The 27368-nt window shown below is 42.0% G+C and overlaps 1 protein-coding gene across 1 annotated transcript in view; it reads left to right on the top strand.

Annotated features, from left to right (window-relative positions):
* The window catches only part of LOC106561950 (parkin coregulated gene protein homolog), a 283610-nt gene that overhangs the window by 132823 nt on the left and 123419 nt on the right, over positions 1–27368 (top strand). The window contains exon 5 of the mRNA XM_014126456.2: positions 26698–26869. Coding sequence (XP_013981931.1) covers positions 26698–26869 — 172 coding nt within the window. The remainder of the gene's footprint in view (positions 1–26697; positions 26870–27368) is intronic.

Raw genomic sequence — 27368 nt, 5'->3', positions numbered from 1 at the left:
GGAATGTGCTTTGTTGTGCCCTCTTCACGACTGTCTTGGTGTGTTTGGATCATTCTAGTTTGGTGTTGATGTGGACACCAAGGAACTTGGTGCTCTCAACCTGCTCCACTACAGCCCCATCGATGAGAATGGGGACGTGCTCGGTCTTCCTTTTCCTGTAGTCCACAATCATCTCCTTAGTCTTGGTTACGTTGAGGGATATGTTGTTATTCTGGCACCACCCGGCCAGGTCTCTGACCTCCTCCCTATAGGCTGTCTCGTCTTTGTCGGTGATCAGGCCTACCACTGTTGTGTCGTCTACAAACTTAATGATGGTGTTGGAGTCGTGCCTGGCCATGCAGTCGTGGGTGAACAGGGAGTACAGGAGGGGACTGTGCACACACCCCTGGGGAGCTCCAGTGTTGAGGATCAGCGTGGCAGATGTGTTGTTACCTACCCTCACCACCTGGGGGCGGCCCGTCAGGAAGTCCAGGATCCAGTTGCAGAGGGAGGTGTTTAGTCCCAGGATTCTTAGCTTAGTGATGAGCTTTGATGGTACTATGATGTTGAACGCTGAGCTGTAGTCAATGAATAGCATTCTCACATAAGTGTTCCTTTTGTCCAGGTGCGAAAGGGCAGTGTGGAGTGCAATAGAGATTGCATCATCTGTGGATCTGTTTGGGCGGTATGCAAATTGGGGTGGGTCTAGGGTTTCTGGGATAATGGTGTTGATGTGAGCCATTACCAACCTTTCAAAGCACTTCATGGCTACGGACGTGAGTTCTACGGTTCTGTAGTCGTTTAGGCAGGTTGCCTTTGTGTTCTTGGGCACAGGGACTATGGTGGTCTGCTTGAAACATGTTGGTATGCAGCTCTGTCTCAGGTTCTGCTGTTTTGCAGTGGTTGCACAGCCTTTCCTCTACAGGGAGCCAGGTTTTCCTGTGTCGACCCTTCTCAATGGCAAGGCTGTGCTCACTGATCCATTATTTTGTCAAGGTTTTTCTAAGGTTTTGATCAGTAACCATGGTCAAATAGTTAGCCACGGTGTACTGTCGATTTAGGGCCAGATAGCACTGCATTTTGCTTTGTGCTTGTGCTTGTTTCCCAATAAGAAATGTAGTTTTGTTTTGACTGTGTTGTAATTTGGTTTATTCTGATTGATTGGATGTTCTGGTCCTGAGGCTTCAGTGTGTTAGTAGAACAGGTTTGTGAACTCAGCCCCAGGACCAGCTGGATGAGGGGACTCTTTTCTTTGCTCAGCTCTTGGCATTGCAGGGCTTGGTAATGATATGAGAGGGGGTCACTGTATTTTAGATGTTTCCAAAACTGAATTGCTCTTTTTTTAGTTTTTATTATTAGTGGATATTGGCCTAATTATGTCCTGCGTGCATTGCTTGTAGTTTTCCTCTGGACATGTTGGCGAATCTTACAGAACTATGCATGCAGGGGGTGTTTGTCCCATTTGGTGAAATCTTGTTTTGCAAGTGGACCCCACACCCTGCTGCCATAAAGTGCAATTGGTTCAATGACAAATTCAATTCGTTTCCGCAAAATTTGAATAGGTATTTGAATTTGAATTCATTTTTATAATGGCGTAGAATGCCCTGTGTGCTTTCTCTCTGTTCAGTCACTGCCTCATTGAAGTGTCTAGTTGAGCTTATTTTTAAACCTAAGTAATTGCAGTGTGTGCAGTACTCTATATATTTTGTACCAATTGAGAACTTTGGTCTAATTCCCTGAGATCTGGATCTTCTCTGGAAAATCATTATTTTAGTCTTTTTGGGGTTTACTGCCAGGGCCCAGGTTTGGCAGTACTGCTCTAGCAGGTCCAGGCTCTGCTGTAGGCCATGTGCTGTGGGTCACACCAGGCATAGGTCATCTGCGAAGAGCAGGCATTTAACCTCTGAATTGTGGAGACTAACACCAGGGGCTGAGGAGTTTTCTAGAATAGTGGCCAATTCATTCATGTAAATATTGAAGAGTGCAGGGTTCAGATTGTTACCCTGGCAAAGGCCCTGACCCCAGTTAAAGAATTCTGTTATTTTATTGCCAATGTTGATGCTGCACGTATTGCCAGTATACATTGATTTAATTATGTCATATGTTTTACCCCCTACACCACTTTCAATAACTTTGTAGAACAGTCCTGTATGCCAAATAGAATCAAATGCTTTTTGGAAGTTGGTAAAGAAAGCATATATTTTGGTATTATTTTGGAGGACATGTTTATCTATCAGGGTGTGTAGGGTGTAAATATTATCAGTTGTGCGATGTTTTGTTATAAATCAAATGTGTCTTTTACTCAAGACATTGTGCTTATTAAGGAAGTTTAGAACTCTTACATTTATAATACTACAGAAAACCTTCCCCAGGTTACAGTTCACTCAAATGCCTCTGTAATTGTTAGGGTCAAATTTGTCTCTGTTCAAAAAAGATAGGGGTTATGAGTCCTTGATTCCAGATGTCAGGGAAATAACCTACACTCAGGATCAAATTAAATAGTTTTAATATAGCCAATTGACATTTTGCACTAGTGAGTTTGAGCATCTCATTTATGATGCCATCAGGTCCGCATTCTTTTTTAAATTTGAGGGCCTGAAGTTTCTTATAGAGCTCCTGGTCAGTAATTGGGGAGTCCAATGGATTTTGATTGTCCTTTATAGCTTTTCCTAATCCATTCAACATCTCATGAATTTCGCATTGTTCTGCATTTGCTTCAATTTGAACGGTGTTCTCTCTCTCTTTCTCTCTCTCTCTCTCTCTCTCTCTCTCTCTCCCCCTTTGTCTGCCTTTCTCTCGCTCGCTCTCTCTCTCTCTCCTCTCTCCTCTCTCTCCCTTTGTCTACCTTTCTCTCTCTCTCTCCCTCACTCTCTCTCTCTCTTTGTCTACCTTTCTCTCTCTCTCTCCTCTCTCTCCCTTTGTCTACATTTCTCTCTCTTCTCTCTCTCACTCTCCCTCACTCTCTCTCTCCCTTTGTCTACATTTCTCTCCCTCCCTTTGTCTACCTTCCTCTCTTCTCTCTCACTCTCTATCTCTCCCTTTGTCTACCTTTCTCTCTCTCTCCTCTCATTCTCTCTTCCTCTTTCTTCTATTCCTGGCTTCCCTACGTTGTTACCATTTTCTTTCATTTAGTCTTTCTTTCTCTCTACCACTCTTTCTCCCTTCCTCTCTGTTTCTCAATCTCCTCTTTCTCTCCTCTATCCTCTCTCTCCTCTCTCTCCCTTTGTCTACATTTCTCTCCTCTCTCTCTCTCTCCTTTTGTCTACATTTCTCAATCTCCTCTTTCTCTCGCTCTCTATCCTCTCTCTCTCCTCTCTCTCCCTTTGTCTACCTTTCTTTCTCTCCCTCCTCTCATTCTCTCTTCTTCTTTTTAATATTCCTGTCTTCCCCACTTTGTTACTCTTTCTTTCATTTAGTCTTCCTTTCACTCTATCACCCTTCCCCTCTGTTTCTCTCTCTCCCAATCTCTCTCTCTCTCTGCCCTCCCTTACTCCCTCCCTCCCTCACTGTGTATGCATGACTGCTCTGTAGCCAGTTCTATACAGGCCAGTCTTTTTGATCTGTGGGCCAGAACACAGGATGAGAGTGATCCGCTGGCACAACAAAAACATCCCATTACAGACTTGGGCACAGTCCTGCCGGCCAGAGTCTTAGGGGGCTGCTGACGGATGCTTCTGCTGGGGAGACTGCCTACCTCACACACACACACACACACACACACACACACACACACACACACACACACACACACACACACACACACACACACACTATGTGTGCACACACACACAATACATGCCAAAACCTCGATACTTTTCTCCTCCCTAAACAATTGCATGTTGAAGTTTAGTGTCATGAGTCTTGCCCTGGAGGCAGAACTGAGCATTTTCCCCTAGATAGGCCAGCTGCAAAGTCTATATTGTAAAAATCTTTTTAGTCCTAATTTAAGGTTAGGGTTAGCGACATTTTATGGTATTGGTTTATCAGTAGTCTATGTCCCTGGGCAAATATCTTGTCTGTGCATCTTACAGTACATGCACACATACACACGTGCGGGCCCTAGGACACACTTCCCCATGCACACACACGCGCACACACACACACACAGACACACACACACACACACACACACACACACAAACTGACTCAGTGATGGATTGTCCCTTTCCATTTTAAACAGTTAGAATGCATGCTGCCCTGGGGACCCTTATGTGTGGAAGTACTTTGAAGTGTCCACATTTAATTCATCTCTAAGATGAATGAGTGGGAGCCAGAGCAGTTGCCTGCGAGCAACCCGTCCGAGACGCAAGTAGAAACAAATGTAGCAGCAAAGCCAGATAACCGTCTCTGTTGGGTTTTACTCCCAGCAGACCAGGGCAGATAACGATCCATTCCATCAATCAAGGCCTTTATTGTTCCAGATTAGGGCAGAATGCTGATTAGGCTCTCAAGTGGTTGATTACAGTTAGTCCTGCTATCGGGACTGTCTACCTGCTTAAGCTTACTACAAGCTCTACGCAGACGCAAGATTTGGAGTGTTGCAATGTCGTTTTTTGGTCACAAAAGTAGTGGCTCCTTGTAATACCCTCCAGCAGTCAACCTAATTTTCCATAGCCATGGGGGCAGTGTTGTCGCTTGGTTCCTTGGTCTGATCTATAGGCTATAGAAAAGGAATGGGGATACATAGTCTGTTGCACCGCTGAATGCATTCAACCGAAAAATATCTTCCACATTTAACCCAATCCCTCTGAATCAGAGAGGTGTAGGGGGCTGCATTAATCGACCTCCACGTCTTTGGTGCCTGGGGAATAGTTGTTGTTAAGGGTTAACTGCCTTGCTCAACGGCAGAACAGCAGATTTTTTTCCCAAATTGCCAGCTCGTGGATTCAAACCAGCAACCTTTCAGTTACTTGGCCCAACACTCTTAACCGCTAGGCTACCTGCCGCCCAGGCTATTCATCAAAGTAGCCTATTTTGCATTGATAACCAAATATAATCTCAGTGACTGTTCAAACAGTAAACCAAACAACATGAATCCACTCAAAAAGGTATTTTGTTTAGAAGTAATAACTGATGATTACAGGCTATTGTGAAATGGTAGAACCTACTGTAGCCAACCAGCTAGCCAGGTGCTTTTTTCTCTGTGACCAAAACATGATGATGTTCTATTTTTAGCTGATATGGGAATGAATACACAAGCAGCTTATCAAACTGGGATAATGTTTGAGGTTACACCGGCAAGTTTAAGAATACTTGCCAGGGCGTATTTTTTATTATACATTTCACATGGAGATGTGTGAAGCTAAAAAAGCCAGCTACCTTGCTATGTTTTTAGCCAGGCTCAGTCCTCGAATTTCCACCCAGCATTTACTTTTCGTTCCTCTCACTCACATGGCTCTCTCAGATATCGCAATTCTTATTAGCCAATGTCCGTCACGTGATCGTGCCCTTTTCACAGGAATCGCAACTTCGAAGTAGGCAACTAGTGAAGACAGACATCGGGGATGCAACAGTGCACGTTGAATTCCAAGGTGCATATTGGAGATGGTAGATGAACTGTCCACATTTACTTTGTCAGCCAACAAGATGAGTAACGAACAACAAAAGCACTAGCCTATGTCAATCTACTTTCCTCCATATTACAAAAGATTACCTATTCTATTGGTCAGCTTGTCGTTCTGTGTGATAAATACATATTCCAAATATACTCTAAGACAAAAAGGGTTCTCCTATTGGGACAGCCGAAGAACCCTCTTGGAACCCTTTTTCTAAGAGTGTACACTATATATTAGTGATAATAGTTAATACAACCACTGTACATCAAAAAAAAAAAGCAATGACCCTGACGCAACAAATCAGAACGTTTAGCTTAAAATGTTGATAAACTAATAGGCTATTTCTTCACATTATAAGCTCAGCATTCTGCATATGGCAGTAGGCTATAAGCGCGAATGTCCCAAAATGCAATTAGCGGTAAAACACTGCTCTCAAAAGTGTCCCGCAAATGTGAGCGGTTTCATATGACAGAGATGAAAATGCTCTTCAGAAATGTAGAAAGAGGGAAGATCTAAAGATGCAACAACAAGCATGGGTTGTTAATAATATGACTAGGACTGTGTCTTTGGCTGCTGGACAACAAAAGAAAGTTGACAACATGAGCGAAATACTGGTTTCAATGGCATATGAGGAAGTGTTTATAAAACAATCCCCTCAACAATCCTATGGTCGGAACATGGTAAGACATGCCTCATAAAATGACAAAACAATTACGTTTATGGTTAAATGGTTTCAAAAATGTTGACTGCCTCCGCTCAGATTGCAAGGCGTGTGAGGTTGCAGTGTGCAACAGGCACTGGCCTTTATCTCCTATCTGAACAAACAGTGCCTCAACTATGTTGACAGAATCAAGCCTTTAGATATAAATACTGCCCTACCAAGCAAAAAGGCAGTAACTGCTCATTTGGTTGGAAATTAGCTAATGTAATTTTTGCTACATTAAAAACATGCTTAATCAAGTATCCTGCCTCTATTGTATTGTGTTTTGGAGAAAATGAGGGTCATGTTAGCAATAACTGCATGACATTTACTGTGAAACCAAGGTAAATAAAAGCCATTTTTCTCAGTTCTACACTTTGAGAAAATACTGCCTTTTTGTTTGGTAGGGCAGAATAATGATCCTACATTTGTCAAACATGACAGGCGTTTAGCCTATTTACAGTACCAGTCAAAAGTTTGGACACACCTACTCATTCAAGGGTTTTTCTTTATTTTTACTAATTGAAAACATTGTAGAATAATAGTGAAGACATCAAAACTATGCAGTAACAAATAGGGAATCATGTAGTAACCAAAAAAGTGGTTGCTTTCTGCTGAAGCAGTCGGGGGACTGCTTCAGCAGAAAGCAGAGCGTAACCGTCTGTCCCGAGTCACGCAGGCTGCTCAGCATGCAAGTGTCCAAGTTTCTTTTATGTATTTTTTTTTATCCAGATATATGTGAAAAAAAGTCATTATTTGAAAAGTGAAAGGATTTCAAATGCCCATCCCTAACACTGTCACGCATGTGTGTAGGAACGGACCAAAGCGCAGCGTGGGCATCGTTCCACATATTTACATTTTAATGTGAAACTATGCAAGACATACAATAAACCATAAACAAAGCAACAAACCGTGACGAAGAGGTGCAACATATACTAACTCAAAATAATCTCCCACAAACACTAGTGGGAAAAACAACAACTTAAATATGATCCCCAATTAGAGACAACAATGACCGGCTGCCTCTAATTGGGAATCATTCAAAAAACCCAACCTAGAAAAAAGAACCTAGAACACAACATAGAAATAAATAAACTAGACACAACCCCAACATAGAAAAAATAAACTAGAACCAAACATAGAAATAAACTAGACAAAACCCCCCAGTCACGCCCTGACCTACTCTACCATAGAAAAATACAAGCTCTCTATGGTCAGGATGTGACACACACACACACACACACACACACACACACACACACACACACACACACACACACACACACACACACACACAAAAGGCTAGGGCCGGCACTGACTACATGTGTGGGTATGGATGTGGATACGCAGACCCACAAGCCACTGTCGCCCCTCATGATGAGTTTAGATTTGTTGTGGCCACCTCCAATAAGTTGCCCATCCCTGCTCTACAAATCCTATACCAAGCTGTCTTCAGCCAGCTCCAATAAAAGCAGGTGTGAATGTCCACCCCCTCCCTCACCCTCAATCTTATCATGCTCTTCACCTCTATCAGCCCTGTCTCTCTGTACTAACCACACAATGTGTGCTCTCTCTCTCTCTCAATTTCAATTGAAGGGCTTTATTGTCATGGGAAACGTGTTAATTAACATTGCAAAAGCAAGTGAAGTAGATAATAAACAAAAGTGAAATTAACAATACTAATTTACAGTAAATATTACACTCACAAATGTTCAAAAAGTATAAAGACATTTCAAATGGCATTATGTACAAAAGGGAAAATAAATAAACATAAATATGGGTTGTATTTACAATGGTGTTTGCTCTTCACTGGTTGCCCTTTTCTTGTGGCAACAGGTCACAAATATTGCTGCTGTGATGGCACACTGTGGTATTTCACCCAATAGATATGTGAGTTTATCAAAATTGGGTTTGTTTTCAAATTCTTTGTGGGTCTGTGTAATCTGAGGGAAATATGTGTCTCTAATATGGTCATACATTTGGCAGGAGGTCAGGAAGTGCAGCTCAGTTTCCACCTCATTTTGTGGGCAATGTGCACATAGCCTGTATTTTTTTGAGAGCCAGGTCTGCCTACGGTGGCCTTTCTCAATAGCAAGGCTATGCTCACTGAGTCTGTACATTGTCAAAGCTTTCCTTAAGTTTTGGTCAGTCACAGTGGTCAGGTATTCTTCCACTGTGTACTCTCTGTTTAGGGCCAAATAGCATTCTAGTTTGCACAGTTTGCACAGGTTTTTTATATTTTGGTTTTCTCATGATTTGGTTGGATCTAATTTTGTTGCTGTCCTAGGGCTCTGTGGGGTCTGTGTTTTGTGTACAGAGCCCTAGGACCTGCTTGCTTAAGTGACTCTTCTCCAAGTTCATTTCTCTGTAGGTGATGGCTTTGTTATGGAAGGTTTGGGAATCACTTCCTTATAGGTGGTTGTAGAATTTACCGTCTCTTTTCTGGATTTTGATAATTAGCGGGTATCGGACTAATTCTGCTCTGCATGCGTTATTTGGTGTTTTACATTGTACACAAAGGATTTTTTTTGGCAGAATTCTGCATGCAGAGTCTCAATTTGGTGTTTTGTCAATTTTTGGTTGGTGAGCAGACCCCAGACCTCACAACCATAAAGGTTGTGTCTCAGATTGTTCACAGCTTTGTGGAAGTTTCCTGTGGAGCTGATGTTTAGGCCGAAGTAGATATCGTTTTTTGGGTGCTCTAGGGCAATGGTGTCTAGATGGAATTTGTATTTGTCGTCCTGGCAACTGGACCTTTTTTGGAACACCATTATTTTTGTTTTACTGAGATTCACCTTCAGGGCCCAATTCTGACAGAATCTGTGCAGAAGATGTAGGTGCTGCTCTAGGCCCTCCTTGGTTGGGGACAGAAGCACCAGATCATCTGTAAACAGTAAACATTCTAGTAGGGTGAGGCCGGGTGCTGCAGACTGTTCTAGTGCCCCCTCTCTCCTTTCACCCTTCTGTCTTAGCATGTTCTCCATCTCTCAGAGTGTTATGGCTGCAGCTCTGGCCTAGTACTGTCTCAGTGACGAGGCTCCCTGGTACACGCACACACACACACACACACACACACACACACACACACACACACACACACACACACACACACACACACACACACACACACAACCCTAATATGGGCTTTATATAGCATCTTTATCTTTTCAATTACGATGGCTAATGGTAAGTAACCAGAACAACCCAGTCTGGTGTCGTGACGTTGTATTAGTTAATGTGACAACTGTTGCTCATCGAATGATTAACGGTTTATAATTGCGTGATTAAATGAATCAAGCAATTATTAACTCATTAACCTGGGGCACCATGGAAAAATTAGTTTTATTGAGTTTCTATTTCCCAAATTAACTCAAGGAATATCAGAATATCGATTTTACAACAGTCGCTAATTAATCAATTTCCTCTACAGTCTCATTCTGAACGTCGCATAATCCGGGAATCTGCACGGACCCGGGTCCCACCAATGAGTTCGTACCACACCAATCTTAGTTGATTATTTATTTACTAGAAAGCTAAAATGATGATAAAAGATACACATACACAAAACACAGTCTAGGCCATTGATTAGGACTTAGTATAACGGGCCAACACACTATGGCGCGTGTTACCCAAAATGGGGATTTAAAAGACAGAGAAAAAGAGAAAGTACACGAGAGAAATATATATTTGGGTGCATTCGTCAGCTGTGCTTATTTTAACTCTAGCCTTGCCCCAAACTGCCGCTCTTATGGGTCAGAATATAATGATGGAGGTCTCAGATGGGAAGCTCCGCGTGGGTCGTTTAGGCTTCTCAATGACACACTTCTCCGGCGCGACTCTCTGGTTGTCCTCACGATGTCAGTGTTCTTTTGGCTTAGTGGTCTGATTCCTCGCGCTTGCTCTGATAAGGGTCGTCTGAGGACAGACAGGTCTGTAGCTCAGAGCTCACAGCGTAGGAATGAAACCGCGTAGATACCACGATTCGATGGGGAGTTTAGGCCAGGTGTTCCGGCTTGAGTTCACCCGCTTAGACACGGCTACTCATCCATAGCATGGGTAGAAAAATATTTCTTTGTCTTCTTCCTTGTGTTGCGTTTTGGGGTTCGTTGACCTTTTAGACCTTGGCTGCAGCTTGGGTCACTTAGTCTGATCTGTTCATTCTTAACCCCCATTTCTTATACACTCGGGTCAGAAGTGGGCGTGACCACCATTAGGGCAATTCTCTGGGCGTACCAAGTTAAGAGGCAAGGTCTAGATTTTACTCAAATCCAATTTTAGACAACTAACTTCACATTTCATCTTTACCAAAACATTCTCTTTGATTTGGACATTTTCCACACAACGTACAATGTATTTCCATAGTGAAAGGACAAAGGAATTTTGTCTGTGGCCTAAGATTTATCATGGGCGTGAGGGGTCATAAAACCCCCACATCTTCAGACCCCTAGATCTCTCCTCCTCTGTTGGGGGTGAGAGATACTCTGTAGGGTTGTGGTCTCCTGTAACCTGACCTGATCAGGACAGTCATGACATTGGCTTTAGTCCTGTACACGCCTTATGGGACCACTATGTACAAAAAAAATTGCTATGTACACTATTACTGTGTATACTATGGTATTACTTTATATACTATGAACACATCAAAGACATTGTGGTGTGCGTTTGTGTGTGTGTACATACGTGTGTGCGCCCCCCTGTCAATGGGTTTGATTTGGTTTATTAGAATCCCCATTAGCTTTTGCCGAACAGCAGCTATTTTTCCTGGGCTCCACACAAAAACATAAAACACGACAAGCAACGAAACACTGTGTCGTGTCTTTGGCTATGCCGGATTAAGTGATATGACATGCTAACCTATAAAATTCTTTCTCTGCAATTAATATTACCTGATTAAGCTAATCATGTAAATGTAATTAACTAGAAAGTCGGGGCACCACGGAAGAAGGTTTATAGAGCCGTTATCTTCCGAATAAACTCTTAAAATACTTAGTAATATTTTACATCGATAGCAGTCAATATTAACCCTTATCTTATTTTCAGTCTCATAATGAAAGTTGTAAATTCTTGGCTATCTTCACGAACCCTGGCTAACAAGTTGAATCAGCAATACAAAATTGGGTTTAATTATTTATTTACTAAATACCTAAACTAATCACACAGAATTACAAATACACAGAATACAAATGATGTCATACAGAAAACGTCCCTGTGGACGGAACCTGTATGATGGCTGGTTACATAAAGGAAAGGGGGTTGGGCTTGAATGAAAGAGCGGGAAGACTTAGGAACAAAGAAACAGCAGCTATGCTATCGTAAATACATTATCTTATGCATTCTAAATTACCGCCCATTTGGAAAAGGAAAATGCAATAAATATTTACTCTGAGCTGCGCTTCGGTAGATTGGTCGTAGATGCTGGCCGGGTTGGCCAACAGATCTTCCTGTCCTCGGAAGAATGTCTCTGGTGGTAAATTGGATACGTGGTGGTATCTTCGTCTGTTTGTTAGACTGGATCCGTCGTCCGTCCTTTCCTAGCCCACGTCTACAGCGGCCGCTGCTAACTCAATGGCTAGGAATTATCACTTCTGTAGTGAATAAGCTCAAAGTTCATACCATTCGCCACCAAAGCTCACGCCGAGGTTGGCTTAGTTCTGTACTTGACATGTGTGTCCTTCTAACGTAGAGGCTGCAGACCTCACGTACTGGAACATGTGGTTATCTTTTCGTCAAAGGCTTATATAGTGGAGAGGGGGAAGGATGTGTTTCATCGTTTATAACCCCTGTCTCTTCCAAGGGGTGGGCCACTGATCAAGCAGGGCACTTTCCTTATGAAAACCCAATTCTCTCATTTGGAAGCTAAAATTACATTTAATCTCCTAACAAACAATTTCAATATCAAACATTTCAATTGCATAACAATTCCATGTGACTCTGATAACTAGAGGTTGTATACTTTCCCAGGTACAGTTTATGTCATCCTGTCATCAGTCATAATGTCTCAGATGACAACTGAACTGACATCCATACTCATTACATTCCAAAGCATATTTCCAACTGGTTTTATTACCAAAATATGGTTCTTTTCCCCATTTGTTTGATGTTCCCAGACTCTCTATATTTAACACAGGCTATTCTGCAGTCCTTCAGCAGGGTCAGAAAGAGAGGGGAAGGGAGAAAGGTATTTATGGGGGGTCATAAACCTTACCCACAGGCCAACGTCATGACAATTGATACACTGATAGAACACTCACACCAATCAAAAATACAACGATATACAAAAATACAACTAAATTATAATGTTTGAAGATTGTGTGATAGTGTGTCTGTGTGTGCATGTATCTGTGTGAATCATTTCACAGTCCCTATTGGGCCATGAGATGTTGTGTAATACATGAAGGTCATTTTACTGTTTGCTTGAGTAATTGGAGATGAGAGTTCCATGCGATCATATACTGTGTGTTGCAGGGAAGTTGTTTTGGACTTGAGGTCTGTGAAGAGACCCCTGGTGGCATGCCTTGTGGGTACCTGAGCTGAATGGTATTTGATTATGCAGACAATCTGGAATTTTCATCACAGTAATATTTCTCATAAAAAAAAGTAGAAGAGAAGCAGTTAAACTCTCATCAACCCTCAACCAGGAAAGACTGGCATGCATGTTGTTAAAGTATGTGCAGTTAATGGCGTAAAGGCGTGCTGCTCTGTTTTGAACCAGCAGCAGATTTGCTAGGTCTTTCTTTGCTGCACTTGAAGATATTACCGGACAGTAATCAAGATGGGACAGGACCAGAACCAGAGCAACTAGTAAAGTAGATTGTTTGTGTCAGAAACAGACATACCCCTCTCCATCTTCACAGCAACTTTGTCAATATGACTTGACCATGATAACTGACCATCCGATGTTATACCTAGGAGTTTAGCTTCTTCAACTTGGTCAATGTTCACAACCTTTATGTACAACTCCAGTTGAGGTTTAGGTCTAAGAGAATGTTTTGTACCAAATATAATGTTTTTAGTTTTAGATGTATTTAAGACCAGTTTATTATGAATTACCCATTACCCAAGTGAGTTTTTTCAATAACAATTCATGAACAATAACATCGAAGGCTGCACTGAAATCTAACAATACATCTCCAACTCATCTTATTATCCATTTATTTTACCCAATCATCAGTCATCTGAGTCAGTGCAGTACAAGTTGTTTGCCCTTCTCTATGTGCATGTTTAAAGACAGTTAACTTATTCTATGATAAATAGCATATTTGGTCAAACACAATTCTGTCCATCAGTTTACTAAAAACAGGCAGCAAACTGATTGGGTGGCTGTTAGAGCCAGCAAAGGGTGCTTTATTGTCACATAATTATAAATACAGTTAATACTTATTTATACCAATTTGTGTATAATTAGCCTCCAAAATACATGTAAACACACCATAAATGTTTTATTTTAAAGCTGTGAGTGCTATTATATGATATAATATCAATAATTGTTTCATTTACAACTTGTCTTAGTCCTATCATCAACTGATTTCAGCCAGTGTGGATTGACTGCATTGTTTGAATGGAATGTTGGCATATTGGCAGCTAATTTGAATCGTTCCTCTAAAACTGGCTGGCTAGCTAGCTAGCAAACTTACAGTGCAGATAGTGTAAAATAATTTATCTTATCACAGCTCTGGCAAACCATGGTTGACCAACTCCCTGACCAAAATGGCTGATCTTTAGACCATCATAAGAAGGTTCATGTCCATTATAGTATTGTAATTCCTAATTATATGGTTTTGACATGCATGCCTGTCAGTCTAAATACATGTACGGTGCATTCAGAAAGTATTCAGATCACTTCACTTTTTCCACATTTTGTTACACTACAGCCTCATTTTAAAATTGATTACATATATTTTTTTCCTCATCAATCTACACACTATACCCCATAATGACAAAGGGAAAACAGGGTTTTAGACATTTGTACAAATTTTTAAACAGAAATACCTTATTTACATAAGTATTCAGACTCTGTGCTATGAGACTTGAAATTGAGTTCAGGTGCATTCTGTTTGCATTGATAATCCTTGAGATGTTTATACAACTTGATTGGAGTCCACCTGTGGTAAATTAAATTCATTGGACATGATTTGGAAAGGCACACATCTTTCTATATAAGGTCTCACAGTTGATTGTGCATGTCAGAGCAAAAACCAAGCCATGAGGTCAAAGGAATTGTCTGTAGACCTCCATGAAAGGATTATGTCGAGGCACAGATCTGGGGAAAAGTACCAAAAAATGTCTGCTGCATTGAAGGTCCCCAAGAACACAGTGGCCTCCATCACTCTTAAATGGAAGAAGTTTGGAACCACCAAGATCCTTTCTAGAGCTGGCCGCCCGGCCAAACTGAGCAATCGGAGGAGAAGGACCTTGGTCAGGGAGGTGACCAAGGACCTAATGGTCACTCTTATGGAGCTCCAGAGTTCCTCTGTGGAGATGGGAGAACCTTCCAGAAGAACAACCATCAGCACTCCACCAATCATGCCTTTATGGTAGAGTGGCAAGACGGAAGCCACTCAGTAGACAGCCATGTTCAAGTATTGCCATAGATTTTCAACCCGATTTAAGTCGAAACCGTAACTTGGCCACTCAGGAACAGTTAATGTTGTCTTGGTAAGCAACTCCTGTGTATATTTTCCTTGTGTTTTAGTTTATTGTCCTGTTGAAAGGTGAATTTGTCTCCCAGTGTCTGTTGGAAAGCAGACTGAACCAGGTTTTCCTCTAGGATTTTGCCTGTGTTTAGCTCTGTTCCATTTCTTTTTATCCCAAAAAACTCTAGTCCGTGCCGTTGACAAGCATACCCATAACATGATGCAGCCACCACTATGCTTAAAAATTTGAAGAGTTTTACTAAGTGATGTTAGATTTTCCACAAACATAACGCTTTGTATTCAGGACATAAAGTTCATTTCTTTGCCACAGTTTTTGCAGTTTTACTTTACTGCCTTATTACAAAAAGGATTCAGGCTTTGGAATATTTGTATTCTGTACTGGCTTCCTTCTTTTCACACTGTCATAAAGTTTAGTATTGTCAAATCAAATTTAACATATTGGTAGATGTTATTGCGGGTGTAGCAAAATGCTTGTGGAGTAACTACAATGTTGTTGATCCGTCCTCGGTTTTGACTCATTTGTCTCATACCCCACAAGACATGTCACCAGACCCCAACCCAACCTAACCTAACCAAACAAAAACAATCCCGCACAATCCCCAAACCTAAACAGACAGACTAAATAACCCCCCCACTAACGATCTAACACAATACAGGTGCACACATAAACCAGACCTCACCAAAAGAAAATGAAAAGAGGATCGGTGGAAGCTAGTAGGCCGGCGATGACGACCACTGAGCACCACCCGAACGAGGAGAGGCGCCACCTTCAGTCGACGTTGTGACAGCGAGGTCCATGACTACATGGAACTCCATTCAACATCAAGTAACTCATGTAACCAGTAAAATCAGATTGAAAAAAAATGAACAGATAAAAATACCCCTTATGGAACAACTCTATTCAACATCAAGTAACTCATGTAACCAGTAAAATCAGATTGAAAAAAAAACGAACAGATAAAAATACCCCTTATGGAACAACTCTATTCAACATCAAGTAACGCATGTAACCAGTAAAATCAGAGGGGTATTTTTATCTGTTCGGTTTTTTTTTCAATCTGATTTTACTGGTTACATGAGTTACTTGATGTTGAATAGAGTTCCATGTAGTCATGGACTGTGAAGAGGACTACACACCAGCATAGACACACGCATACACACACACATACACACACACACAATAACATACACACTATACACACACGTACAACTGGATACGTACTATACACACACGTACAACTGGATTTTGTGTTGTGCAGTAGATATGTGGTAGTAGAGTATTGGACTGAGGGCACACACTTAAACCTCTCTGGGACATGTGGGATGCTAGCGTCCCACCCGCGGTACACACTATTCAACAGCCAGTGAAATAGCACGGCAGCAAATTCAAAACAACAAAAATCTCATAATTCAAATTTCTCAAACATACAACTATTATATCCCATTTTAAAGATAATCTCCTCATTAACCTCTTACATCTAGACGCTCCGCTAGCGGAACACCTGCTCCAATATCCAATGATAGGCGTGGCGCGAATTACAAATTCCTCAAAAATCCAAAAACTTCCATTTTTCAAACATATGACTATTTTACACCATTTTAAAGACAAGACTCTCCTTTATCTAACCACACTGTCCGATTTCAAAAAGGCTTTACAGCGAAAGCAAAACATTAGAGTATGTCAGCAGAGTACCCAGCCAGAAATAATCAGACACCCATTTTTCAAGCTAGCATATAATGTCACAAAAAACAAAACCACAGCTAAATGCAGCACTAACCTTTGATGATCTTCATCAGATGACAACCCTAGGACAGTATGTTATACAATACATGCATGTTTTGTTCAATCAAGTTCATATTTATATCAAAAACAGCTTTTTACATTAGCCTGTGACGTTCAGAACTAGCATTCCCACCGAACACTTCCGGTGAATTTACTAAATTACTCACGATAAACGTTCACAAAAAACATAACAATTATTTTAAGATTTATAGATACAGAACTCCTTTATGCAATCGAGGTGTCCGATTTTAAAATAGCTTTTCGGTGAAAGCACATTTTGCAATATTCTGAGTAGATAGCTCGCCATCACAGGCTAGCTATTTTGACACCCACCAAGTTTGACCCTCACCAAAATCAGATTTACTATAAGAAAAATTGGATTACCTTTGTTGTTCTTCGTCAGAATGCACTCCCAGGACTTCTACTTCAATAACAAATGTTGGTTTGGTTCAAAATAATCCATAGTTATATCCAAATAGCGGCGTTTTGTTTGTGCGTTCAAGACACTATCCAAGGGTGACGAAGGGTTACGCGCCCGACGCGTTTCGTGACAAAAAAAATCTAAATATTCCATTACCGTACTTCGAAGCATGTCAACCGCTGTTTAAAATCAATTTTTATGCTATTTTTCTCGTAAAAAAGCGATAATATTCCAACCGGGAGTTGTTGTTTTCGTTCAAAGACGAAAGAATAAAAACATGGGGTCGGCTCGTGCACGCGCCTCAGTCTCATTGTACTCTGATCGACCACTTACCAAAGGCGCTAATGTTTTTCAGCCAGGGCCTGCAAAGACATCATTCAGCTTTTTCCCGCCTTCTGAGAGCCTATTGGAGCCGTAGGAAGTGTCACGTTACAGCAGAGATCCTCAGTTTTCAATAAAGAGAGTCAAGAAGCCCAAGGAATGGTCAGAGAGGGCACTTCCTGTACAGAATCTTCTCAGGTTTTGGCCTGCCAAATGAGTTCTGTTATACTCACAGACACCATTCAAACAGTTTTAGAAACTTTGGAGTGTTTTCTATCCAAAGTTAATAATTATATGCATATTCTAGTTTCTGGGCAGGAGTAATAATCAGATTAAATCGGGTACGTTTTTTATCCGGCCGTGAAAATACTGCCCCCTATCCATAACAGGTTAATCCAACCACATTTTCCGATTTCAAAAAGGCTTTACGGCGAAAGCATAACATTAGAATATGTTAGGACAGCGCCTAAACAAGAAAAACCACACAGCATTTTCCAAGCAAGGAGAGGCATCACAAAAAACAGAAATACAGCTAAAATTAACCACTAACCTTTGATGATCTTCATCAGATGACACTCCCAGGACTCAATGTTACACAATACATGTGTTTTGTTCGATAAAGTTATTATTTATATCCATAAACCCCATTTTACATTGGCGCGTGAGGTTCAGAAAATGTATTGCCTCCAAAAATTCTGGTGAATGAGCACATCAATTTACAAAACTTCTCATCATAAACGTTGATAAAATTTACAACAGTTATTGAAAGAATTATAGATACACTTCTCATGTTCTCCGTCCCGTATGCGGGATCAACATCCAGCGTAAAATCATTTCGCCATATTCATAACCGAACAATAGAAAAATGTTAATTTTTTTTTCAAATATAGGACTATTTTATATCGTTTTATAGATACACCGCTCCTGAATCGAACCACGTTGTCCGATTTCAAAAAGGCTTTACAGCAAAAGCAAAACATTAGATAATGTTAAAGGAGTATATCGTCAAAGTATTCACATAGCCATTTTCAGACCAACCACATGCATCACAAATAACCAAAAAACAGCTAAATGCAGCACTAACCTTTGACAATCTTCATCAGATGACACTCCTAGGACATCATGTTACACAATACATGCATTATTTTGTTCGATAAAGTTCATATTTATATATAAAAACAGCATTTTACATCGGCGCGTGACGTTGAGAAACTATTTACCCTCAAATGCATCCGGTGGAGCAGCACTACAATTTACTAAATTACTATTCGAAAACATTTTTTAAATTTAATATTGTCATTCAAAGAATTATAGATGAACATCTCGTGAAAGCACCTGCATTGCCAGATTTAAAAATAACTTTACTGGGAAATCACACTTTGCAATAAAAGGGGATGCTATACTCAGAAAAATAGGCTAGCAATACAGGTCAGCGCCATCTTGGAACAATCGAATATCAAATCTACTCTTGTATATTATTCTAAATATTCCCTTACCTTTGATTATCTTCATCAGAAGGCACTTCCAGGAATCCCAGGTCCCCAACAAATGTAGTTTTGTTCGAAAAAGTTCATAATTTATGTCCCAATAGCTTCTTCTTGTTAGCGCGTTCCGAAGGCACCTCAAAATGTTCCGTCGTGCGCGGGACTTCTCCTCACGAAAGCCCCCCCCAAAAAATATTTAAGTTCGTTCAAACATGTCAAACGTTGTATAACATAAATCTTTAGGGCCTTTTTCAACCAGAGCTTCAATAATATTCCATGGGGACGGTTGCATTGTCTTTCAAAACATTTCGAAAGGGGAGGGTAGCCAGGGGGGCCCGCGTCATAATGGTGATGGCCCTCCCCATGTGACCAAGATCAACAGCCTCTCATTCGGTCAGTTTTCACAGTGTAGAAGACTCAAACCACTTTGTAAAGACTGGGGACATCTAGTGGAAGCCATAGGAAGTGCTCAATGAATCCTAACTCACGGTGTGATTTATAGTCAAAGTGCTGAAGTTGAGTCCGCAAATCAGATTTCCACATCCTGTTAGAAACTGTCTCGGGGTTTTGACTGCCATATGAGTTCGGTTATACTCACAGACACCATTCAAAAAGTTTTAGAAACGTTAGGGTGTTTTCTATCCACATCTATTAATTATATGCATATCCTAGCTTCTGAGTTTGAGTAGGAGGCCGTTTAAAATGGGCACGTATTTTTTTTTAAATTGCTGTAGCGCCCCCTATCCTAGGTGACCGTCAAGAGGTTAATGCAACTGCTGTGTCAGATTTCAAAATACCTTTACGGCAAAAGCACATTGTTCAATATTCTGAGTACAGAGCTCAGCCATCAAAGCAAGCTATACAGTTACCCGCCAAGTTCTGGAGTCAACAAAACTCAGAATTAGTATTATAAATCTTCACTTACCTTTGCTGATCTTTGTCGAAATGCACTCCCAGGACTCCCACTTCCACAAGAAATGTTAGTTTTGTTCGATAAACTCCATATTTATGTCCAAATACCTCCGTTTTCTTCGCGCATTCAGATCACTAATCCAAAGGCATAATGAGCGAGCGCAAAACCCGAGACGAAAAGTCAAATAGTTCCATTACCGTTCGTAGAAACATGTCAAACGATGTTTACAATCAATCCTTAGGGTCTTTTTAACATAAATCTTCGATAATATTCCAACCGGACAATAGCGTATTCATTACAGAGGAAAAAGAATGAGCGGTGCGCCTGCGTGGGTGCGCCCTCGTGAGTGCGCAGTAAACACTGGTCCCAGGCTTGAGACAGCTCTTATTCTCTGCCCAGTAACAGTAGAAGCATGAAACAAGGTTCTAAAGAATGTTGACATCTAGTGGAAGCCTTAGGAAGTGCAAAATAACCCCACAGACACTGTAGTTTGGAAAGGCAATCAGTTGAAAAAACAACAAACCACTTCCTGGTTGGGTTTTTCTCAGGTTTTTGCCTGCCATATGAGTTCTGTTATACTCACAGACATCATTCAAACAGTTTTAGAAACTTCAGAGTTTTCTATCCAAATCTACTAATAATATGCATATCCTACCTTCTGGGCCCGAGTAGCAGGTAGTTTAATTTGGGCATGTTATTCATCTGAATTTCCGAATACTGCCCCCTGTCACCAAGAAGTTAAGCCCTGTTTCCACTGGCACTTTGAAGGTCTTGGTGGGCTAGCTCGAGGTTCCACTGCCTCCAGAAATGATCAATTATATAATGTTGCTAGGTAGCCAAAATGTGACTGTGTTGCTAGCTAGCAAGATGTTGAAGAATTAAATTCACCCTCCCCATGCTGTAAGTCATATTACTCCTGCCAATGCCAGCCAGAATTAACCTAGCTAGCTAGCCATGTATTTAGCTTGCTAACATTAGCTAGCTAGGTTAGTGCCGTCGCTAACAGGCTAGCTAGCTAGGTTAATTCCTACCTTGCTTTCCATGGCATTGGCTATGAGCTAGCTAGCTACCTAAGCAAACCAAACGACAGGTTTGATATGATGTAGCTAGCTAGCTTTCAATACAACCTGACCAGCTACAATTCCTGCTAGCTCACTTTAGCTAGCGAGCTTGTTTAAACTCTGATTTGCAAGCTAACGTTAAGTAGCTACTTAGCATTGGAGAGCTGACTGTTCTCATAAAAGTTTGTCTGGTGCAAAAATAAATGAAGGATCCAGCTATGGTGGTAATTCGTGTCATTTCTGACTACAGAGGTACTACTTGTCTATGTGCTAGCTAACAGCAACAAGCCCAGATGAGCTAGCTAAACATTGTGTCAGCATCCAGCAGTGATCAGCTGATGGTTGCATAGTAACGTCGTCACCAGCTCGAATTCTAATCGAGCTGGCACCAGTTGTGAAACTGGGCTGCGCTGGCCCGGGTTTCCCTCGACCCAGCTCAAATTTGGCCCTAATTTTAAGTGCCAGTGGAAAAGGGTGCTATAATGTGTTGTGAAATCTGTTCTGTAATGTCATGTTTTTAACTGTATGTAACTGCCTTAATTTTGCTGGACCCCAGGAAGAGTAGCTGCTGCCTTGGCAGGAACTAATGGGGATTCATAATAAATACAAATAGTGAAATCCATGAGAGGTTGCCTTCCTCTCCAGCAACTGAGTTAGGAATGACGCCTGTATCTTGTAGTGACTGGGTGTGTTGATTCACCATCCAAAGAGTAATTAATAACTTCACCGTGATATTTAATGTCTGTTTTTTACCCATCCACTAGTAGGTGCTCTTCTTTGTGAGGCACTGGAAAGCATCCCTGGTCTTTGTGGTTGAATCTGTTTGAAATTCTCTGCTCGACTGAGGGACCTTACAGATAATTGTATGTGTGGGATACAGATATGAGGTAGTCAGTCAAAAATCATGTTGAACACTATTATTGCAAACAGAGTGATTCCATGCAACTTATTATGTGACTTGTTAAGCACATTTTTAGTCCTGAACTGATTTAGGCATGCCACAACAAAGGGTTTGAATACTTACTGACTCAAGACATTTCAGCCTTTCATTTTTAATTAATTGGTCAAATTATTCCATTTTGACATTATTGGGTATTGTGTGTAGGCCAGTGACACAAAATCAAAATGTAACCCATTTTAAATTCAGGCTGTGACACAACAAAATGTGGAAAAAGTCAAGGGATGTGAATACTTTCTGAAGGCTCTGTACACGGAACACAGTTCTCTCCCTCCCCTAGAGATATCCTGTCTAACCACAGGAACGCATGGACAAACGCACGCACACAAACAAACACACACACACACACACACACACACACACACACACACACACACACACACACACACACACACACACACACACACACACACACAACTCGGTCTGTGTTCTCCTCGTTTCCTTACTGAGAGGAAAATAATGATGTGGCCAACAGCAATTACCTCAGGAACATGCTGAGCTTTGGTCTACACCACCTTCTATGCACGTCTACCACCCAACATACACCCACACACACACACACACACCCTCTCTGCCCTGTGTCCTTGGAGCGCTGACCCATAGTTAGCTTACGGGTAGTGAGCTATATAGTTAGCTTACGGGTTGGCTGCCAATCCAGCCTACCCGTTCAGGTAAAGAGAAATCTTGCTACTTTAAATGACTAGCCAATCCAATTCCATTGAAAAAGCTTCAAAAAGCTTTATTGTCTATCACCTAATGTACATAATAATACAGACATCTGCCCTCTGGTTCTTCTAGTTTCTGGCTGGAGGCTGGAGCATAGAAGTAGACTTCATCACCCACACATTGACTTGAATGGGGATAACCTGTTCTAGGAGTTCTGTTTGTATGTGGGTTTCTCAGGGTGTGTCCGAAATGGCACCCTATTCCCTGTGTGTATGTATAACTTTTAGATGCGGGCACACACACACACACACACACACACACACACACACACACACACACACACACACACACACACACACACACTATTATTCTTAGGTTGATTATAGTTTATTTTGTGTGTGTGTGTAAATTTGTGTCTTTAGTTGTATTTTTCATTATGTGTCAGAACCGAGGAAGACTAGCTGTCACCATTGGGGATCCTAATATAAAAATATCTGTATATTAATTCCCTGGGGCCTGGTCAAAACGAATGCACTAGCCTACCTAGTGAATAAGGTGGTATTTCAGATGCAGCCTCTGTCAGGTTCTTTCATGAGGAAGCCTCTGCTAACTGCTTAGCTGCTGTGTCTCTGCCTCTATCCACGCTGACCAGAGGAGACATGCAGGGCGTATCTTATGCTTCCATCTCATCGACTCAGAGCTCCGTAGAAAAAACTCTGATGGCACCCAAAGACAAACAAACCTGAACAGCCCCGATCGATCAGAGAGGATGTGAGTATTACCAGTCAGCCGCAGCCTCTGTTGAGTAAGATTCTCACGGATGTGCGTGTCTGGGTTGGGAGGTCTGTGTCTGTGTGTGTGTGTGTGTGTGGGGTGGGAGGGGGTGGTCTGTGTCTGTGTGTGTGTGTGTGGGGTGGGAGGGGGTGGTCTGTGTCTGTGTGTGTGTGTGTGGGTGGGTGGGAGGGGGTGGTCTGTGTGTGTGTGTGTGTGTGTGGGGTGGGAGGGGGTGGTCTGTGTCTGTGTGTGTGTGGGGGGGTGGGAGGGGGTGGTCTGTGTGTGTGTGGGGGGTCGTCTGTGTGTGTGTGTGTGGGGGGGGGGGTGGCAGTGGTCTGTGTGTGTGTGTGGTAGCCTAGCGGTTAATAGGTTTGGCCACTGCTGGTTTGAATCCCCAAGCTGACTAGGTGAAATCTGTCGATGTGCCCTTGAGCAAGGCACTTAATACTAATTGCTCCTGTAAATCATTCTGGACTAATTGCGTCTGCTAAATGACACAAACGTGTGTGTGTGTGTGTGTGTGTGTGTGTGTGTGTGTGTGTGTGTGTGTGTGTGTGTGTGTGTGTGTGTGTGTGTGTGTGTGTGTGTGTGTGTGTGTGTAATTATGTAGTTCAAGTTTGAAGTATTATGTTCTACTATGGGATCTTTACCCATCACTTCTCCTCTCTGAGCTGTTATCATCTTTTAATTTTTATTTGATCTCAGAACAGGTTTCACAGCTATAATTCAGCTATAATTCTTAATCACCTTGACTTGTATGCCATATATTACCTAAATATTTTCTTCATATTGAGGCCACCAGTTGCCCACAAAGGTGCATATTTTAAGCAGACACTTTTTTATAACAGGAAAATGTAATCGGGTATCATTCCGTTCTCTAACCCAGGGCTTCTCAAACTCAGGTATTGGGGAACATCCCGCATTTATTTCTATGGGAAAAAGCACTGTTCATGAAACAAACTGTTCACACCCTTCTTGTTTGGCGCAGAGAAAAAGCACATTTTCTTGTAATTCTATACATTTTGTTATGTCTAATGTGTATTCATGTGATATTTGAGTGACTCAAATATTCTAACAATCTATTGGCAAAATAACCTAGCTAAAAATGTTAGCTGACATGGGCTAGTTGATCTGGACAAGTTATAAATAGCTCTCTATGTCACAATCGTCGATGAAAGGGGACCAAAGTGCAGCGGGTATAGTGCTCATCTTCTTTTATTATCGTAATAACGTGAACACTTAAACCAAAATAACAAACTGACAATCAACAGTTCCGTAAGGTTCTCAGACTATACAGGAAACAACCACCCACAACCCACAGGAAAAAACAGGCTGCCTAAGTATGGCTTCCAATCAGAGACAACTAACGACACCTGCCTCTGATTGGAAACCATACTCGGCCACACAAAGAAAAACAAACATAGAAAAATGAAAACTAGAACATATCCCCTGGAAACAAACAAACCCCAAAACACACAAAAACAACACCCTCTGCCACGCCCTGACCAACTACAATGACAAATGACCCTTTTTACTGGTCAGGACGTGACACTCTAAGGCATGAAGCATCCAGCTATGGTGATAATTTGTGTCATTTCTGACTACAGAGGTACTGCTTGTCCATGTGATAGCTAACAGCAACAAGCCCAGACGAGCTAGCTAGTGATTAGCTGGTGGTTGTATAGTAACGCAGTCCTGGGCCCCCACTGGGTGCACTTTTCTTTCACCCCCAGCACTAACCAGCTGATTCAAATCATCAAAACTTGACGATGAGTTGGTTATTTGAATCAGCTGTGTAGTGCTGAGGGGGAAAAAACAAACCGTGCACCCAGGGGGGGCCCCAGGACCGAGTTTGGGAAACCCTGCTCGAAGGTATGCGATGAATGACATGGCAAGAGGAAAACTGATGAATCACTACCTAAATTCAAAATTGTACCTTGTGCATTCTACTATTTCAATTTTGAAGAGTAAGTTGAAAGCCGGAGTGATAAATAAACTACCAACACAGTTTGGGAACCACTGTTCTAACTCACTGACTGACATTACATTGTCTACTGTAACCTATTATGTCAAAATCTCTTCTGAATGCAGCTTGTAGCATGTTCTCTGTTCCTGTGTGGCTCGTCCTGACGCAGGCAGGTTGTAGTTATCCATGCTGTGTATGTGAGTGTCATCTCGCCACTCCCACTCTCTCCCGGCACATTTTTGCTTTTGTTCTCATCTCTCCGCCCGCCCGCCTGCCTGACTCACAATGATGATCTTGACCAAGCCGGAAAAGGTCAAGGTTAGCCAGCAAATTGCCTCAAAGCAATCAGCTCAGTCTCTGTGTTAACACACACTGTGTACTTTCTCTGTCTCTCTTTGTCTCTCTGTCTGTCTATCTCCTTCTCTCTCTCCTTCTCTCTGTTTTCCCATGAAACTTGTGTCAGGGGGTCCGCTTGCTTTGAAGTTGCGCATCTAACAGGGGGCTCTGCGAGAGGCCTGGGACATCAAAGTCACCCTGGTCCGCGTGGCAGTGACATTTTGATGGCAGCGTTACCCAGTGGGGTGTAGGGAGGATGGGGCGACGGGGTTCTTTAAGACTCCTGGCTGCTCCAGGGTTGTGCAGTGTTTGCCTCTTCTCTACACAGGATTGGCTTTCATTACATGAAACAGGTCCCCCCCCCCCCCTTCCCCTCGGCCAACAATAGTCACCACACTGCTCTGGAGTTCATACAATCTAATAGAACAACAAGACCTTCTGTTGACACACACGTGTGACAAACACACACAAACACACACACACGTAGTCAGGGATGCCCGTACACATGCACAGGCACACACATGTAGTCACGGGTGCGAACGTACACACACACACACACAGTGTTTGAGAGGAGAGATGGGTGCCCCTGTCACCTGGCCTTTTCTGTGAAGTTTGGCGTGACCATGACTGCTCTCTGAGTTCATCATAACCCGAGTCGTGTTGCTCTGCCTACTGTAATACACTGTAACAAACTCAATACCAACGCACGTAATCCAGACAGGTTCCGTAGCTGAATGGACCTCTTTATATTGTCCCCTTTTGTGTAGCTGTTTTGTGGGAGGGTAGGCCTAAACAGTGTCACCAACAGGTGTTAATGTGTCGGCCCACAGGATACTAGATGTCGGGGTGTCATGATGTCCCCAACAGCTGTCTTCCTGTCTTCATCTGGGGCTGTTATGATAACCACATTCTAAAGACAGGCCTGGTCAGAAGAGGCTTGGCCCTGGATATTGTGTGAATCAGAGGATAATCAATGAGAAATGGCTGAAGATGAGGATAGACTATGACTGGTTTCTATCGCAATGTAGAGGATGAACAAGGGGAGATCCTCATGCATTGTCTCACTAACATTCTGTCCCTGGTGACCATGTAATCGTGCATGTGTATGTTTATGTCTATTCCCCAGGTGCAGATGGAGAAACTTGACTACCACCATTACCTGTCTCTGTTCTTCGACGGACTGTGTGAGACGGTGCACCCCTACGACTTCTTTACCCGCCTGGAGGTCCACGACATGCTGGAGCACGGGGACAGCGAGATCCTGCCAGTCATCCCCCAACTCATCATCTCCATCAAGAGTGAGTAGTCACACGTTATAGAAAAATTACAAAAACACTGCCACAACTTTGTCAGAGCACAAACACAATGATCAATGTAACCACAACACTCTCGTCATCCCTATCAAGAGTGAGGGCCTAAATGTTACAGAAACGTCACAGGAACAGTGTAACAATTTGATCAGAACAAAAACACCACTCTTTAACACAAACACAACACTCTCACAACGAATCTAGACCAAATCTCCTATAACAAGGTTATGAAGAGATTATTCTCTAATGTGTGGCCAGTACTGGTTCACCAGTCGCTGTAAACCACAAGCCAGAAAGGTTTGGCTTGACAATGGACAAATCCCCAATGCACTATTCAAATCTAATTGTATTTGTCACATGTTTCTAAACAACAGGTGTGGACTAAAAGTGAAATGCTCACTTACGGGTCCTTCCCAACAATGCAGAGAGAAAGAAAATAGAGAAATAATAGAAAAGTTAAAAATAATACAAGTATTAATAGATACAC

Source organism: Salmo salar, chromosome ssa01 (assembly GCF_905237065.1).
Source record: "Salmo salar chromosome ssa01, Ssal_v3.1, whole genome shotgun sequence".
Classification (NCBI taxonomy): domain Eukaryota; kingdom Metazoa; phylum Chordata; class Actinopteri; order Salmoniformes; family Salmonidae; genus Salmo; species Salmo salar.
This window is presented reverse-complemented; position numbering and strand designations above follow the sequence as displayed.